Genomic DNA, 15,496 nt, shown 5'->3' on the forward strand with positions numbered 1-15,496 from the left:
ATGGGAAAGTGAAATGGAAAGTGAAAGCTCAGAGTGCTGTTAACTAGAGAAGTGAAATGGAAAGTGAAGACAAAATTTGACAACAGGAAAGTGAAATGGAAAGTGAAAGCTCAGAGTGCTGCTAACTAGAGAAGTGAAATGGAAAGTGAAGACAAAATTTGACAACACGTGTGGAGATAAAATTTTCCCAACTTTTTCCTTTATAAAGCAAGACACGTGATTAACTCAAAGCAAACGGTGCGTTTTAATTTCGGGGCGCGATTTTGGGGCAAATAGCTTTTTCCTTAGCTTTTTTCCTTTTTCTAATTGAATCGGGAGCCATCATTTGTAGCGGCCCCAAAAGAATAACATTATTGTGAGTAATGTATCCTACTTGCAAAATAAACGGCAGAATGCCGTTTGTGGACGGAAATGGAAAGAAAAGGACAAATGTTTCTCTTCTTCTATTTTGGTAATTCTCTTCTTCTTCTTCAACCCTAAATAATCAAAAGCTCTCCAATGGCTTTCGTATCCTCAACTCGTTCATTTCATTTTACATCAATTTCAATATCAGCTCTTAGATGTAATTTCTCATCTTCGTTCCCTCATACAAGAAAACCCACATCTTCAATTTCGGAAAATGAACCCTCATATCCGACTACAACAGCTAAACTGAAGGAGTCCCTACGACTGACAGTCAAAGACCGAGCCTCACTCGAAAAATTCCTCAAAGAAAGGTGCAAATCATCAGGTCAAGGTGATATTAATCTTATTACTCCTAATGAAGCCTTGTGTATCTTTGATTACATGCTCCGTATGCACCCTTCTCCGCCTCCTGTCTCTTCCTTCAATATTTTGTTTGGTTGTCTTGCTAAGAATAAACATTATGATACTGTCCTTTCACTCTTCAAGAGGCTCAATTCAACTGGGTTGTTTCCAAATCTTTGTACTTACAGTATTTTGATTAACTGCTTTTGCAAAATGGGTAGAGTTTCTCATAGTTTTGTTGTTCTTGGGAGAATCCTCAGGTCTTGTTTTACTCCAAATGCTGTGACCTTTACTTCTTTGATTAAAGGTTTGTGTGCGGAGAGTAGAATCGTGGAGGCTGCTGCATTGTTTACGAAACTTAGAGTGTTTGGTTGTGAGCCTGATGTTTTTACATACACCACTTTGATTAATGGATTGTGTCGAACTGGCCATACAATTGTTGCTCTAAATTTATTTGAAGAGATGGCTAATGGAAATGGGGAATTTGGTGTTGTTTGTGAGCCAAACACTGTTACATACAATACTATTACAGATGGTCTTTGTAAGGAAGGTTTTGTGGACAAGGCCAAGGAACTGTTTTTGCAGATGAAGGGTAAGAATATTAACCCCGATGCGGTTACTTATACCTCTTTGATTCGCGGTTTTTGTTATGCTAATGATTGGAATAAGGCCAAGCATTTGTTTATTGAGATGATGGATCAAGGGGTACAGCCGGATGTTGTGACTTTCAATGTGATCATGGATGAGCTCTGCAAGAATGGGAAGATGGAAGAAGCAAGTAGGCTGTTAGAATTGATGATTTTGAGAGGATTGAATCCCAACACATCTACTTATAACACATTAATTGATGGTTATTGCTTAAGTGGTAAAATAGATCGTGCGAGGGAATTATTTGTTTCTATGGAGAGTAACGGGTGCATGCATGATGTTGTTAGTTACAACACATTAATAAATGGGTACTGCAAGACTAAGGATGTAGAGGAATCTTTAAATCTATATAGCGAAATGCTTTCTAAAGGAATTAGGCCAACAGTTGTTACATATAACACCTTGTTTCATGGCCTTTTTGAAATACACCAGGTTGAGCATGCTTTAAAACTGTTTGATGAGATGCAGCATAATTATGTGGCAGCTGATACCGTTACGTATAATAACTTTATTGACGGGCTCTGCAAGAATGGTTATATTGTAGAGGCAGTTGAACTATTTCGTACTTTGAGAATTCTCAAGTACGAACTTAATATCGTATCCTACAACTGCCTCATTGATGGATTGTGTAAAATAGGCAAACTGGAAACTGCTTGGGAACTGTTTAGTAGTTTGCCTCATGTAGGCCTAATGGCAAATGTTGTAACATATAACATCATGATCCATGGGCTTTGTAATGATGGGCAAATGGACAAGGCACGTGGTTTATTTCTTGATATGGAAGCAAAGGGTTTGGAACCCAATTTTGTCATATTTAATACGCTTATGCTGGGTTTCATCCGCAATAATGAGACATCAAAAGTTATTGAACTCCTTCACAGAATGGATAAGAGAAATGTAATGCCAGACGCATCTATACTTTCAATTGTTGTGGACTTGCTTGTAAAGAATGAAATTGGTTTAAACTCGATTCCACAATTCAAGAGACAAGTAAGTAGACGGGTTGAATCTTGATTTAGTAGTGTGTCTCTTCTGCTTTAAAACCAGATCTGGGGAATCCCATTCTTATTACAACGTGTGAAGGAGTGTTGTGTATTGTTGGCATGTTCCCAGGTTCTGTTCATGGATTCTGTTTACAGACATGGCCGACTCTTTGTCTCATCGGATAAGTTTCAAATAATTCTGGCAACTTTTTGTTGTAAAATTACTTTTTTATCATTTAATTCATATGTTTTCCTTCTATAATGCCTCTTTCTCATTACCTGCAAGTGCAAAATTTTTAGGCTCTTCCTCTTAGACCTCTTTTTCTTCTGTAAAAAGATAATTTTTTTTTTTCATTTTTTCTTGCAAGGGTACAGGTTTATGTTGAAACTTTCGGTTAGTTAAATTGATTGTCTTTGATATTGGAACTTCTAGTTGAACTAGTTTGCATTTTGAATACATGAGATTACCAACTGTAACGGGAATTGGTGCCGAATTGATTTTGTTATAAGGTTTTTCAGTCTGTGTTCATCTTTTATTTCTGTTAATAATTAATAGCACAGCTTGTCTTCTCTGCTTCTTTGGTTCCTGTCAATTGTCAAATATAAACTTGTAAAGACATTTTGTTTTGGCATGGCACATGCTAGATTTTGTTTTTGGTTTGAATGATACTACACATCTAAGTAATTGTCCAGATTTTTTTCATTCCTAGTGACATGGCACTCAATTGAATGGTGACTCGTGAATCATGATTGTGTGTGTTGGTATTTTTTATACTACGTGTTGGCAAGAGAAAGTTAATCCTTTTTTTTTTTTTGGCTTTTGGATTTTGTTTCCTTATATATATATATATATATATATATATATATATATGTATACAGTTATTAGCTTCGACAACTTGAGCTTGCAGTCTTGTGAGTTTAGAACCTGCCAAAGTAAGCATACACATGACAATGAAGAATTGAAGATTGTAAACGGTTATTAGCTATTGTTGTGAGTTTAGAACCTATATATTGTATACAGTTATTAGCTATTGTTGTGAGTTTAGAACCTATATTTTGTATACAGTTATTAGCTATTGTTGGAGCCTTGAAGTGTGAACTTATCATCGTTGCCTACAGTTGCCTCATTGATGAATTGCGTAAAATAGGCAAACTGAAAATTGCTTGGGAACTGTTTCAAAGTTTGCCCCGTACAGGCCTAATGCCAAATGTTGTAACATATAACATCATGATTCATGGGCTTTGTGACGATGGGGCAAATGGATAAGACACATGATTTATTTCTTAATAGACCATTCTCGGGGCACAAAGGGCGTGATGCCCAATTGTGCCATATTTACTATGCTTATGCGAAAGAATGAGACATCAAAAGTTTCTTCACTCAATGGATAAAAGAAACGTAATGCCAGATGCATCGATAGTTTCAATTGGTGTGCGCTAACTGGTTAAGAATGAAATTAGTTTAAACTCGATGCCAAAATTCAAGAGACAAAAGTTAATTAGATGAGTTGAATGTTGATTTAGTAGCCTTGAAGTTTTCAAAATGTTTCCTGCTGGATAAATTGAACTTGTATGCACACATGTGAACTAAAAGAAAAATGATATACCATTGTGGAATCGAAATTCTTTTAAATGGAAAAAAGTTTGTCAGGATCGCCTGATTTCGAATTGATTTTAATAGAAAACGTGCTTTAAGCATGTCCTTCGGCATGAGGTAATACTATAAAGTTTTTTTAAGCAAGGTTATAAATTCTAGCAATTGAGTCTCAATTTGATATTTATATTCATCTGGTATAGGGTAGAATATTAATTTTATCAGTTATAAAAATTTATTATCTAAAGGATGAACAACACTTAACAATTGAGAATGAAGTGGTGACTCAATTGTCAGGAGTCCAATCACTTTTTTCTCTTTTAACTTGCTATTTCTTTTGTCCGAAATTATCTGAAGTTCCATGCATGCTCCAATAGAACAAATAATACAGGTTATGATCAACTTTTTTTTTTTCAAATAAAGGAACCACCTGCATCGATACTCCATAAGCAAGTTTTTCTTTTGGCTGCCCCTTATATTTGTCACACCCCTTGTACTAGTGCCCAATGAAACCACAACAAAAGCAAAAATCTGACAATCTCTCATATACTACTGTAATTAGAACATTATGAAGTTGTACCCAAAGGCAGCATGAGTAAATGATTGTTTTGTTATTTCCCCAATTCCACTTGCCTCTTTTAGAACTATCAGAGCTCGTTCAAAAAGGCACGGCCCACCTGATAAAATTCTCATCTTATCAACTTCAAAGGCAAATTTAACATAAAAATCTTACTCCCAAAATTTTCAATTTCACCTATTCTGCTATTCTGCATACTTATTGTAATGCTCACTTGAGACCCTCTCTAGTAACTCCTCTTAGATGTAAGATTTTGCCCAGCAGAGAGCCCTCAACTAGCTCTCTCCCATTCCCTTTCATGACATTACCAACAACTACATTACTTTTTTTTCCTTCTTCTAATGTAATAACTTTACACTTGCAGATTAGTTCTTCTGTTTCCATGAGGCACTAAAATATAAATCCATTATGATAACTCGAGTATCTACCACTTCCTCTGTAATTAAGACTCAACAACTCAAATGAAAAACTTAAAACTAAAAGAGACACCCAACTTGTGAGCAACTTTCGCAGTCTTATGGGCTACTACCCTTTCATTCTAGATTCTCGCTCAGAGAGAGAGAACCTGTGAAGAAAGACTTCTATAGGTAGGAGAGCGCTTACACAGTAGATTATTTATATTTCTTTGGACTGACTTTTTTACTTTATCAAAGACAAAAACAACATAAACAAAGACAGAAGATTAACAAAAGCATCAATTGCCAAAGAGTAGAGAGTATTATTATATTTTAAGAACATAGGTTATGGCCAACTTAAAAGAAGCAGTTAGGGCTTGTTGGGTACTGTTTTAGAAGCCTTATTTTCATTTTTGTTTTGGGAGTATAAATATAATACATATTCAGTGGGTTGAATCCAAAAAATAAGTTATAAAACAAAGAATTGATATTCACTTTTACAGTTATAAAATTAAGAACCGGTTGAACATGTTCTCAAACAAATTACAAATTAAATTAAAAAATAAACCCAAAAACAAAATCTAAAAAGTTATCTTCCTCTTCCAAAATCTTATTCTCTCCCTCTCGTTATCTGTTCACAACTCTTCCTTCTTCATGGTTGATACTTCTCTTTTAACCACAACCACAACCCTTCTTCATGGTTGCATCGATCTCTCTCTCTCCCCTTTCCCTTTATCTAGGTAATCTAGTCCTTTTGGCACCAAATTACATATTAAATTATTTTAAATATTATAAATTATTTTTAAATTGAGTGAGGAACCCTGGTCATTTTAACAATCATGGCCATTTAATCTATTTAAACATGATATTTCGAGTAGATTTATGTTTGCGTGGGAGGATAATGTAAAAAAAGTGGCACTTTTTGATGAAGAGTAGGAATCCATATTATACTAGGATTAGTTTCCTTATTAACTAAAGTTTAAGACTTTTAAATTCCTTTCTAATTTAGAATTTTGTTTCCCTTTCAATTTAGGATTTTGTTTTTCCTTCATGAATTAGGATAATTACTACTACTATAAATAGCTCCCTCTTGTAACCTTTGAAGGAGAGAATTTTGAGTTTAATAATATTTCAATTTTCAAATCTCTTTGTGAGTATTTGAACAGTTAATTCTTGGTATTCTACGGAATCAACGAGTCTTAACCCCTAAATTCACGGTATTCTTTTGAATCAACGTGAATTTAGTTGTTCTTTTGTTCCGGTATTCTCTAGAATCAACGGAATATTTTGAACATTAAACTTCCGCTGCATCAGTTTGGTATCAGAGCAAAACCTGGTATCACCAATCTAACTTCATCTACCACAAAACCTTTCCTTTTTCCCTTTTTGATTTTTTTCGTTTAGCTTAAAAAAAAAAAAACATAACTTTTTCAGACAAACCACCACCACCATCATACTTACCAACCCAAAATCTTTCAGATCCACCCATCCTTACTCGATTTCTGACCACTGTCATCGGAAATCTAAAACTTTTGCTTAATTACAGTTTCGGCCTAAAATTTTTATTTACTTTCAGTTTAGCCCCACTACCTTTTTAAACCCGAATTTAAAAAAAAAATGCCTCCAAGAAAAGCTCGTGATGCTCATACTACAACTTACAATCAAGAAGATGTTTCGAAAGATGAATCCCTGGCTAGTATGACAGCCAAAATTGATATGTTAGCTGCACAAATGGCACGAATGGCAGAGTTACTTGACGAACGCCATCGTACTCCAGAACGTGAAGACAAATCAAGTGGAAGCTTTGCTAACCCATTCTCTGGGCGTCGACCTAGAACTGAGTCTACTGATGACAGAAGATGGGAATCTGGGTTGAGAATTGACATTCCCGAATTTCAAGGAAGTGGTCGACCTGAAGAATTATTGGATTGGATTAACGCCATTGAGGAAGTTTTCGAATACAAAGAAGTTCCTGAAAATAAACTAGTTTCGCTTGCTGCAACTCGATTTCGTGGAAGAGCAGCAGCTTGGTGGCAACAAACTAAGCTCACAAGGATTAGGCAAGGCAAAAAGAAGATTGATTCTTGGGAAAAGTTCAAGAAGCACTTGCGTGGAGCATTCTTGCCTCATAATTACGCCAAACTGTTATACCAACAGCTACAGAATTTAAGGCAAGGTAATCGATCAGTGGATGATTACACTACAGAATTCCATTGGTTGGTGGCACGCAATGACTTGACAGAGACAGAAGAGCAACAGGTTTCCCGCTATATTGGAGGCCTACGATCTCAATTTCAAGACCAATTAAATTTACTTGACCCATACTCTGTTTCAGAGGCACACCAACAAGCCTTGCAGTTGGAGAAGCAATTTAGTCGACGTACTAATGACTCAAGCTTTCGGGGTGCTCGAAGTGTTGTTCGTGATAATTCAAACCCGACTTCCCAATTTCGTACTTTCACTCCTCCAAATCCTCCAAATAAAACTAGTAAGCCTAGTGAAATCGGTCAAAGCAGCAAAACCCAATCCTCGGGTTCGGGATTACGCTGTTTTAATTGCGGAGAAAATGGGCACCGAATGACAGAATGTAAAAAGGGAGGAAAATATGGTAAAGGCTTATTCGTAGGCACAGAGGAAAGCGAAGACTATCAGGAGGAAGAAACTGAAGAGTTTGCTGTAGAACCAACTTTTGATAGTAGTGGTAGCGCTCAATCTGTTGAAGAACATGGTGATAGCGGACCAATGTTGATCGTGAACCGTGCATTCTTCACTCTTAAAGGTCAAGACAAAGACAAGTGGCTACGACAAAATATCTTTCAGACTACTTGCACAATTGGGGGTAAAGTATGTCGTATGGTCATAGACTCCGGCAGTTGCGAGAATGTCATTTCAGAAGAAGCCATAACAAAGCTAAATTTAAAGACAGAACCTCATCAAACTCCATACAAGCTCACATGGCTGAAGAAGGGGAATCAAGTGACAGTATCGAAATGTTGTTTAGTTTCCTTATCCATTGGTTCAATTTATAAAGACAAAATTTGGTGTGATGTTGTGGCTATGGATGCTTGTCATCTATTACTGGGTAGACCTTGGCAATATGATCGAAACGTAGTGCATGATGGGAAGAGAAACACCTACAGCTTTATGTTTAACAACACCAAGATCGTTCTCCTACCTAACAAGGAGTTTACTCTCCAGCAAGACTTGGGTAATTATTTGTTAAGCAAGAAGCAATTTATAGATGTTGTAGCAGAGACAAAGAGAATCTACATTTTATTGGGAAAAAAGAGTAACGGTAATTCAAAGATTCCTGAAGCTGTGACACCTATTCTGGCGGAATTTCAAGATTTGTTCCCCAAGGAGCTACCACAAGGTTTACCACCTCTTCGGGATATACAACACCAAATTGATTTGGTACCAGGTTCTACACTACCAAATCGACCTCATTATCGTATGAGTCCTACAGAACATGACGAATTAAGGCGCCAAGTAGAAGAGTTACTAGAAAAGGGATTTATCCGTGAAAGTCTTAGTCCCTGTGCAGTCCCTGCTTTATTGACTCCAAAGAAAGATGGTTCTTGGAGGATGTGCGTGGACAGCCGAGCTATCAATAAAATTACAGTTCGATATCGTTTTCCAATCCCTCGATTAGATGACTTGTTAGATCAACTCAGTGGAGCAACAATTTTTACCAAACTTGATTTGAAAAGTGGCTGCCATCAAATTCGAATACGACCTGGAGATGAATGGAAAACAGCTTTTAAAATTCACGAAGGGTTATACGAGTGGTTGGTAATGCCGTTTGGCTTATCCAATGCTCCGAGTACTTTTATGCAAGTCATGAATCAAGTTCTTCGCCCTTTCATTGGAAAGTTTGTGGTTGTTTACTTCGATGATATACTTATATATAGCACCAGCCACGAGTTACATCTACAACATTTGAGAGAAGTGCTTTCAGCCTTAAGAGCAGCAAGTTTATACACAGCAGTAAACAAGTGTATTTTCTTAACAGAGAAAGTATTATTTTTGGGATATGTGGTGTCGAAAGATGGTATATCTGTTGACCAATCAAAAATGGATGCTATTCGAGATTGGCCTCCGCCAACTACTTTATCCGCCACCAGAAGTTTCCATGGATTGGCCTCTTTTTACAGGCGATTCATTCCTCATTTCAGTACTATTATGGCACCAATCACGGATTGCATGAAAGGAGGAAAATTCTCTTGGACAGAGGCAGCTACTAAGGCATTTGAGATTATCAAAGAAAAGTTGATTACTGCCCCAGTACTTGCTCTACCAGATTTTTCGCTCACTTTTGAGGTACATTGTGATGCTTCTAAGGTCGGCATTGGAGCTGTTCTTAGCCAACAAGGTAAGCCTATAGCTTATTTTAGTGAGAAGTTGAATGGAGCAAAGGCACACTATAGCACTTACGACGTGGAATTTTACGCAGTAGTCCAAGCGTTAAAACATTGGCGACATTATCTAATTCATAAAGACTTTGTTTTATACACTGACCATGCCGCGTTAAAATACCTCAATAGTCAAGACAAACTCTCTCACAGACATGCCACGTGGACAGCATTCCTTCCACAATTTACTTTTGTGGTGAAGCATACCTCTGGTGAATCCAACCGGGTAGCAGATGCACTTAGTCGACGAACTTCTTTATTGACACAGATGCATAATCAAGTTCTCGGATTTGACACATTTCGAGAGTTATATGCTTCTGATCCTTACTTTGCTCCTATACTAGAAGACGTTGTTGCAGGATTTCGCTCAGATTATCATTTACATGACAAATTCCTTTTCAAGAGTAATCAGTTGTGTGTTCCTGACTCAAGTTTGAGATTGAAAATCATTGCAGAGTTACATAATGAAGGGCACATGGGTCGTGACAAAACTCTGGCTCTAATAGCCAACACTTATTTTTGGCCTACTATGAGGCGTGAAATCTATCACTATGTCGAGACTTGTCGCATTTGTCAAGTTTCCAAGGGCGCAGCAACTAATGCTGGGTTATATATGCCGCTACCGATTCCAACACAACCTTGGGCTGACATTAGCATGGATTTTGTTTTAGGATTACCCCGCACTCAGAGGGGTATGGATTCAATATTTGTTGTTGTTGATCGATTCTCGAAAATGGCTCACTTCATTGCTTGCAAGAAGACTACAGACGCTTTGACTGTTGCTCGCCTATTCTTCAAGGAAGTCTATAGATTGCATGGTTTACCAAGTTCTATAGTATCTGACCGGGATACACGATTTCTTAGCCATTTTTGGAAGACATTATGGAAATTGACTAACACTCGCCTGAATTTTAGTAGTGCTTACCACCCACAAACAGATGGTCAAACTGAAGTTGTCAACCGCTCTTTAGGAAACCATCTACGTAGTCTAGTTGGCGATAACTTGAAGATGTGGGATCAAAAGTTATATCAAGTCGAGTTTACTTATAACCGTGCAGTTAAGCGTAGTACTGGTTTAAGCCCTTTTCAGGTAAATTACGGATATAATCCACGAGCTCCCATTGACCTGGCTCCAGTTCCAAATTTAGTTCGCAAAAGCGGTAAAGCAAAAGACTTTATTGAGCAGCTTCAGAAGATTCATGAAACTACGCAAGAGTCTTTGAAGCAGACGACCGAAGGTTATAAAATTATGGCAGACAAAAAACGTCGAGCTTTGGAATTTCAAGTGGGAGATTTTGTTTGGGTTATCCTAACTAAAGATAGATTCTCAGTTGGTGAGTATAATAAACTTTCTGCCAGGAAAATCGGCCCTTTAGAGATTATAGAGAAGATAAATCCTAATGCCTACAGATTAAAGCTTCCTAGTCATATCCGCACTGCAGATGTATTTAATGTTAAGCATCTTATTCCTTACAGAGGTGATCATGATGAAGATGTTGCTGACAATCCGAATTCGCGGGCGAATTCTCTCCACCCTGGGGGGAATGATGAAGAGTAGGAATCCATATTATACTAGGATTAGTTTCCTTATTAACTAAAGTTTAAGACTTTTAAATTCCTTTCTAATTTAGAATTTTGTTTCCCTTTCAATTTAGGATTTTGTTTTTCCTTCATGAATTAGGATAATTACTACTACTATAAATAGCTCCCTCTTGTAACCTTTGAAGGAGAGAATTTTGAGTTTAATAATATTTCAATTTTCAAATCTCTTTGTGAGTATTTGAACAGTTAATTCTTGGTATTCTACGGAATCAACGAGTCTTAACCCCTAAATTCACGGTATTCTTTTGAATCAACGTGAATTTAGTTGTTCTTTTGTTCCGGTATTCTCTAGAATCAACGGAATATTTTGAACATTAAACTTCCGCTGCATCAGTTTGGTATCAGAGCAAAACCTGGTATCACCAATCTAACTTCATCTACCACAAAACCTTTCCTTTTTCCCTTTTTGATTTTTTTCGTTTAGCTTAAAAAAAAAAAAACATAACTTTTTCAGACAAACCACCACCACCATCATACTTACCAACCCAAAATCTTTCAGATCCACCCATCCTTACTCGATTTCTGACCACTGTCATCGGAAATCTAAAACTTTTGCTTAATTACAGTTTCGGCCTAAAATTTTTATTTACTTTCAGTTTAGCCCCACTACCTTTTTAAACCCGAATTTAAAAAAAAAATGCCTCCAAGAAAAGCTCGTGATGCTCATACTACAACTTACAATCAAGAAGATGTTTCGAAAGATGAATCCCTGGCTAGTATGACAGCCAAAATTGATATGTTAGCTGCACAAATGGCACGAATGGCAGAGTTACTTGACGAACGCCATCGTACTCCAGAACGTGAAGACAAATCAAGTGGAAGCTTTGCTAACCCATTCTCTGGGCGTCGACCTAGAACTGAGTCTACTGATGACAGAAGATGGGAATCTGGGTTGAGAATTGACATTCCCGAATTTCAAGGAAGTGGTCGACCTGAAGAATTATTGGATTGGATTAACGCCATTGAGGAAGTTTTCGAATACAAAGAAGTTCCTGAAAATAAACTAGTTTCGCTTGCTGCAACTCGATTTCGTGGAAGAGCAGCAGCTTGGTGGCAACAAACTAAGCTCACAAGGATTAGGCAAGGCAAAAAGAAGATTGATTCTTGGGAAAAGTTCAAGAAGCACTTGCGTGGAGCATTCTTGCCTCATAATTACGCCAAACTGTTATACCAACAGCTACAGAATTTAAGGCAAGGTAATCGATCAGTGGATGATTACACTACAGAATTCCATTGGTTGGTGGCACGCAATGACTTGACAGAGACAGAAGAGCAACAGGTTTCCCGCTATATTGGAGGCCTACGATCTCAATTTCAAGACCAATTAAATTTACTTGACCCATACTCTGTTTCAGAGGCACACCAACAAGCCTTGCAGTTGGAGAAGCAATTTAGTCGACGTACTAATGACTCAAGCTTTCGGGGTGCTCGAAGTGTTGTTCGTGATAATTCAAACCCGACTTCCCAATTTCGTACTTTCACTCCTCCAAATCCTCCAAATAAAACTAGTAAGCCTAGTGAAATCGGTCAAAGCAGCAAAACCCAATCCTCGGGTTCGGGATTACGCTGTTTTAATTGCGGAGAAAATGGGCACCGAATGACAGAATGTAAAAAGGGAGGAAAATATGGTAAAGGCTTATTCGTAGGCACAGAGGAAAGCGAAGACTATCAGGAGGAAGAAACTGAAGAGTTTGCTGTAGAACCAACTTTTGATAGTAGTGGTAGCGCTCAATCTGTTGAAGAACATGGTGATAGCGGACCAATGTTGATCGTGAACCGTGCATTCTTCACTCTTAAAGGTCAAGACAAAGACAAGTGGCTACGACAAAATATCTTTCAGACTACTTGCACAATTGGGGGTAAAGTATGTCGTATGGTCATAGACTCCGGCAGTTGCGAGAATGTCATTTCAGAAGAAGCCATAACAAAGCTAAATTTAAAGACAGAACCTCATCAAACTCCATACAAGCTCACATGGCTGAAGAAGGGGAATCAAGTGACAGTATCGAAATGTTGTTTAGTTTCCTTATCCATTGGTTCAATTTATAAAGACAAAATTTGGTGTGATGTTGTGGCTATGGATGCTTGTCATCTATTACTGGGTAGACCTTGGCAATATGATCGAAACGTAGTGCATGATGGGAAGAGAAACACCTACAGCTTTATGTTTAACAACACCAAGATCGTTCTCCTACCTAACAAGGAGTTTACTCTCCAGCAAGACTTGGGTAATTATTTGTTAAGCAAGAAGCAATTTATAGATGTTGTAGCAGAGACAAAGAGAATCTACATTTTATTGGGAAAAAAGAGTAACGGTAATTCAAAGATTCCTGAAGCTGTGACACCTATTCTGGCGGAATTTCAAGATTTGTTCCCCAAGGAGCTACCACAAGGTTTACCACCTCTTCGGGATATACAACACCAAATTGATTTGGTACCAGGTTCTACACTACCAAATCGACCTCATTATCGTATGAGTCCTACAGAACATGACGAATTAAGGCGCCAAGTAGAAGAGTTACTAGAAAAGGGATTTATCCGTGAAAGTCTTAGTCCCTGTGCAGTCCCTGCTTTATTGACTCCAAAGAAAGATGGTTCTTGGAGGATGTGCGTGGACAGTCGAGCTATCAATAAAATTACAGTTCGATATCGTTTTCCAATCCCTCGATTAGATGACTTGTTAGATCAACTCAGTGGAGCAACAATTTTTACCAAACTTGATTTGAAAAGTGGCTGCCATCAAATTCGAATACGACCTGGAGATGAATGGAAAACAGCTTTTAAAATTCACGAAGGGTTATACGAGTGGTTGGTAATGCCGTTTGGCTTATCCAATGCTCCGAGTACTTTTATGCAAGTCATGAATCAAGTTCTTCGCCCTTTCATTGGAAAGTTTGTGGTTGTTTACTTCGATGATATACTTATATATAGCACCAGCCACGAGTTACATCTACAACATTTGAGAGAAGTGCTTTCAGCCTTAAGAGCAGCAAGTTTATACACAGCAGTAAACAAGTGTATTTTCTTAACAGAGAAAGTATTATTTTTGGGATATGTGGTGTCGAAAGATGGTATATCTGTTGACCAATCAAAAATGGATGCTATTCGAGATTGGCCTCCGCCAACTACTTTATCCGCCACCAGAAGTTTCCATGGATTGGCCTCTTTTTACAGGCGATTCATTCCTCATTTCAGTACTATTATGGCACCAATCACGGATTGCATGAAAGGAGGAAAATTCTCTTGGACAGAGGCAGCTACTAAGGCATTTGAGATTATCAAAGAAAAGTTGATTACTGCCCCAGTACTTGCTCTACCAGATTTTTCGCTCACTTTTGAGGTACATTGTGATGCCAATTAAATCATGAGGGGGGAATCCACACCTCATGAACCACGCTCTAATCAATATGGTGCTAAGGGCTTATCGTGCCAAATAATAATAACCTTGTACTAGAGGGACGGTGTAACCAAGGCGGTACTAGACAAGATTAGTATTATTTGTCGACGAGAAGTCAAAACATCCACAAAAACTAGAGGGGAAGAGAAAATAAATTTACCAAATTAAGCCCATGACACATGTTGAGACTTCACCTTCAACCTAAGCTTGAAAGAAAATTAGCCACTCATAATTGAACTAGGGGCAAAATGGAAATTTATTAAAATACGAAGAAAATACAAGATGGAAAGGGAATTACAGAAAATGGATCCCAAAAATGGATTCAGAGATCTCCAATTAGGGGGGGGGAGGCCCCTTTTTTATAGATACATGGAGTAAATCATGGCCATCGGATTAAAAACAGTTTGGACGCTCATGATTGCGCCACGTCATCAGTCAACAGTCCACGTTTGACCACGCGGATGAACAGTAACACGGTTTGACCCGACTTTGAACAGTAACGCGGTTTGACCCGGATGAACAGTAACGCGGTTTGGTTGAAAATAATCCTGTGTGATGCATGCACCGTACGCGAGATTTTTCGTCCACTGATATGCTGCCACGTCACCATCAACAGTACATAAGAATTTTAGTCCAACAGGATCGTGACACCTCATCAGTCAATGCCACATCATCGGTCAATGCCACGTCATCATCCGTCTATGTGAACAGTGTCGTGAACAGTAACGTATACAGTACCGTACACGTGAATAGTACCGTACATGTGAATAGTGCCATTTTTCCTTTTATGCTCCTCCTAAGGTTTTCGACCGTCCTGAGTTCAAAAGTGATGTCCGTTTTGCCGTCTGATCTCTCCTTTATTGTGAAATGACTATAATGCCCCTAAAATACATAAAATACTTAATTAAAATAAAACACATGTAATTAAATCACAAGAAGGTTAAATATATAAAAGTAAGGGTTGTTAGTAAGACTTAAAATGTAAAATGACGGTTTTCTCCTTTATAAATATGCATTTTCTAATACTCAACACACCCCCCAACCAGCTTATTGCTAGTCCCTAGCAAATAAAGCGAAAACAAAATTCAAATTCAAAATAATTTTTTTTTTTAATAGAAACACTCGTATTTATTCCATCAGA

General features: G+C 37.7%; 1 protein-coding gene across 2 annotated transcripts in view; it reads left to right on the forward strand.

Moving 5' to 3' along the window:
* Nucleotides 1–15,496, forward strand: part of LOC107174920 (putative pentatricopeptide repeat-containing protein At1g12700, mitochondrial) — a 156,233-nt gene that overhangs the window by 3,572 nt on the left and 137,165 nt on the right. The window contains exon 2 of one of the 2 annotated variants that reach the window (XM_052432947.1): nucleotides 392–2,948. In XM_052432947.1, the coding sequence (XP_052288907.1) occupies nucleotides 499–2,409 (1,911 nt within the window). In that variant the 5' untranslated portion in view covers nucleotides 392–498 and the 3' untranslated portion in view covers nucleotides 2,410–2,948. Of the gene's footprint in view, nucleotides 1–279; nucleotides 2,949–15,496 lie in introns of those variants that run through there. The other variant, XM_052432960.1, reaches the window with a different exon arrangement.

The sequence above is a fragment of the Citrus sinensis genome, chromosome 8, assembly GCF_022201045.2.
Source record: "Citrus sinensis cultivar Valencia sweet orange chromosome 8, DVS_A1.0, whole genome shotgun sequence".
Lineage (NCBI taxonomy): Eukaryota > Viridiplantae > Streptophyta > Magnoliopsida > Sapindales > Rutaceae > Citrus > Citrus sinensis.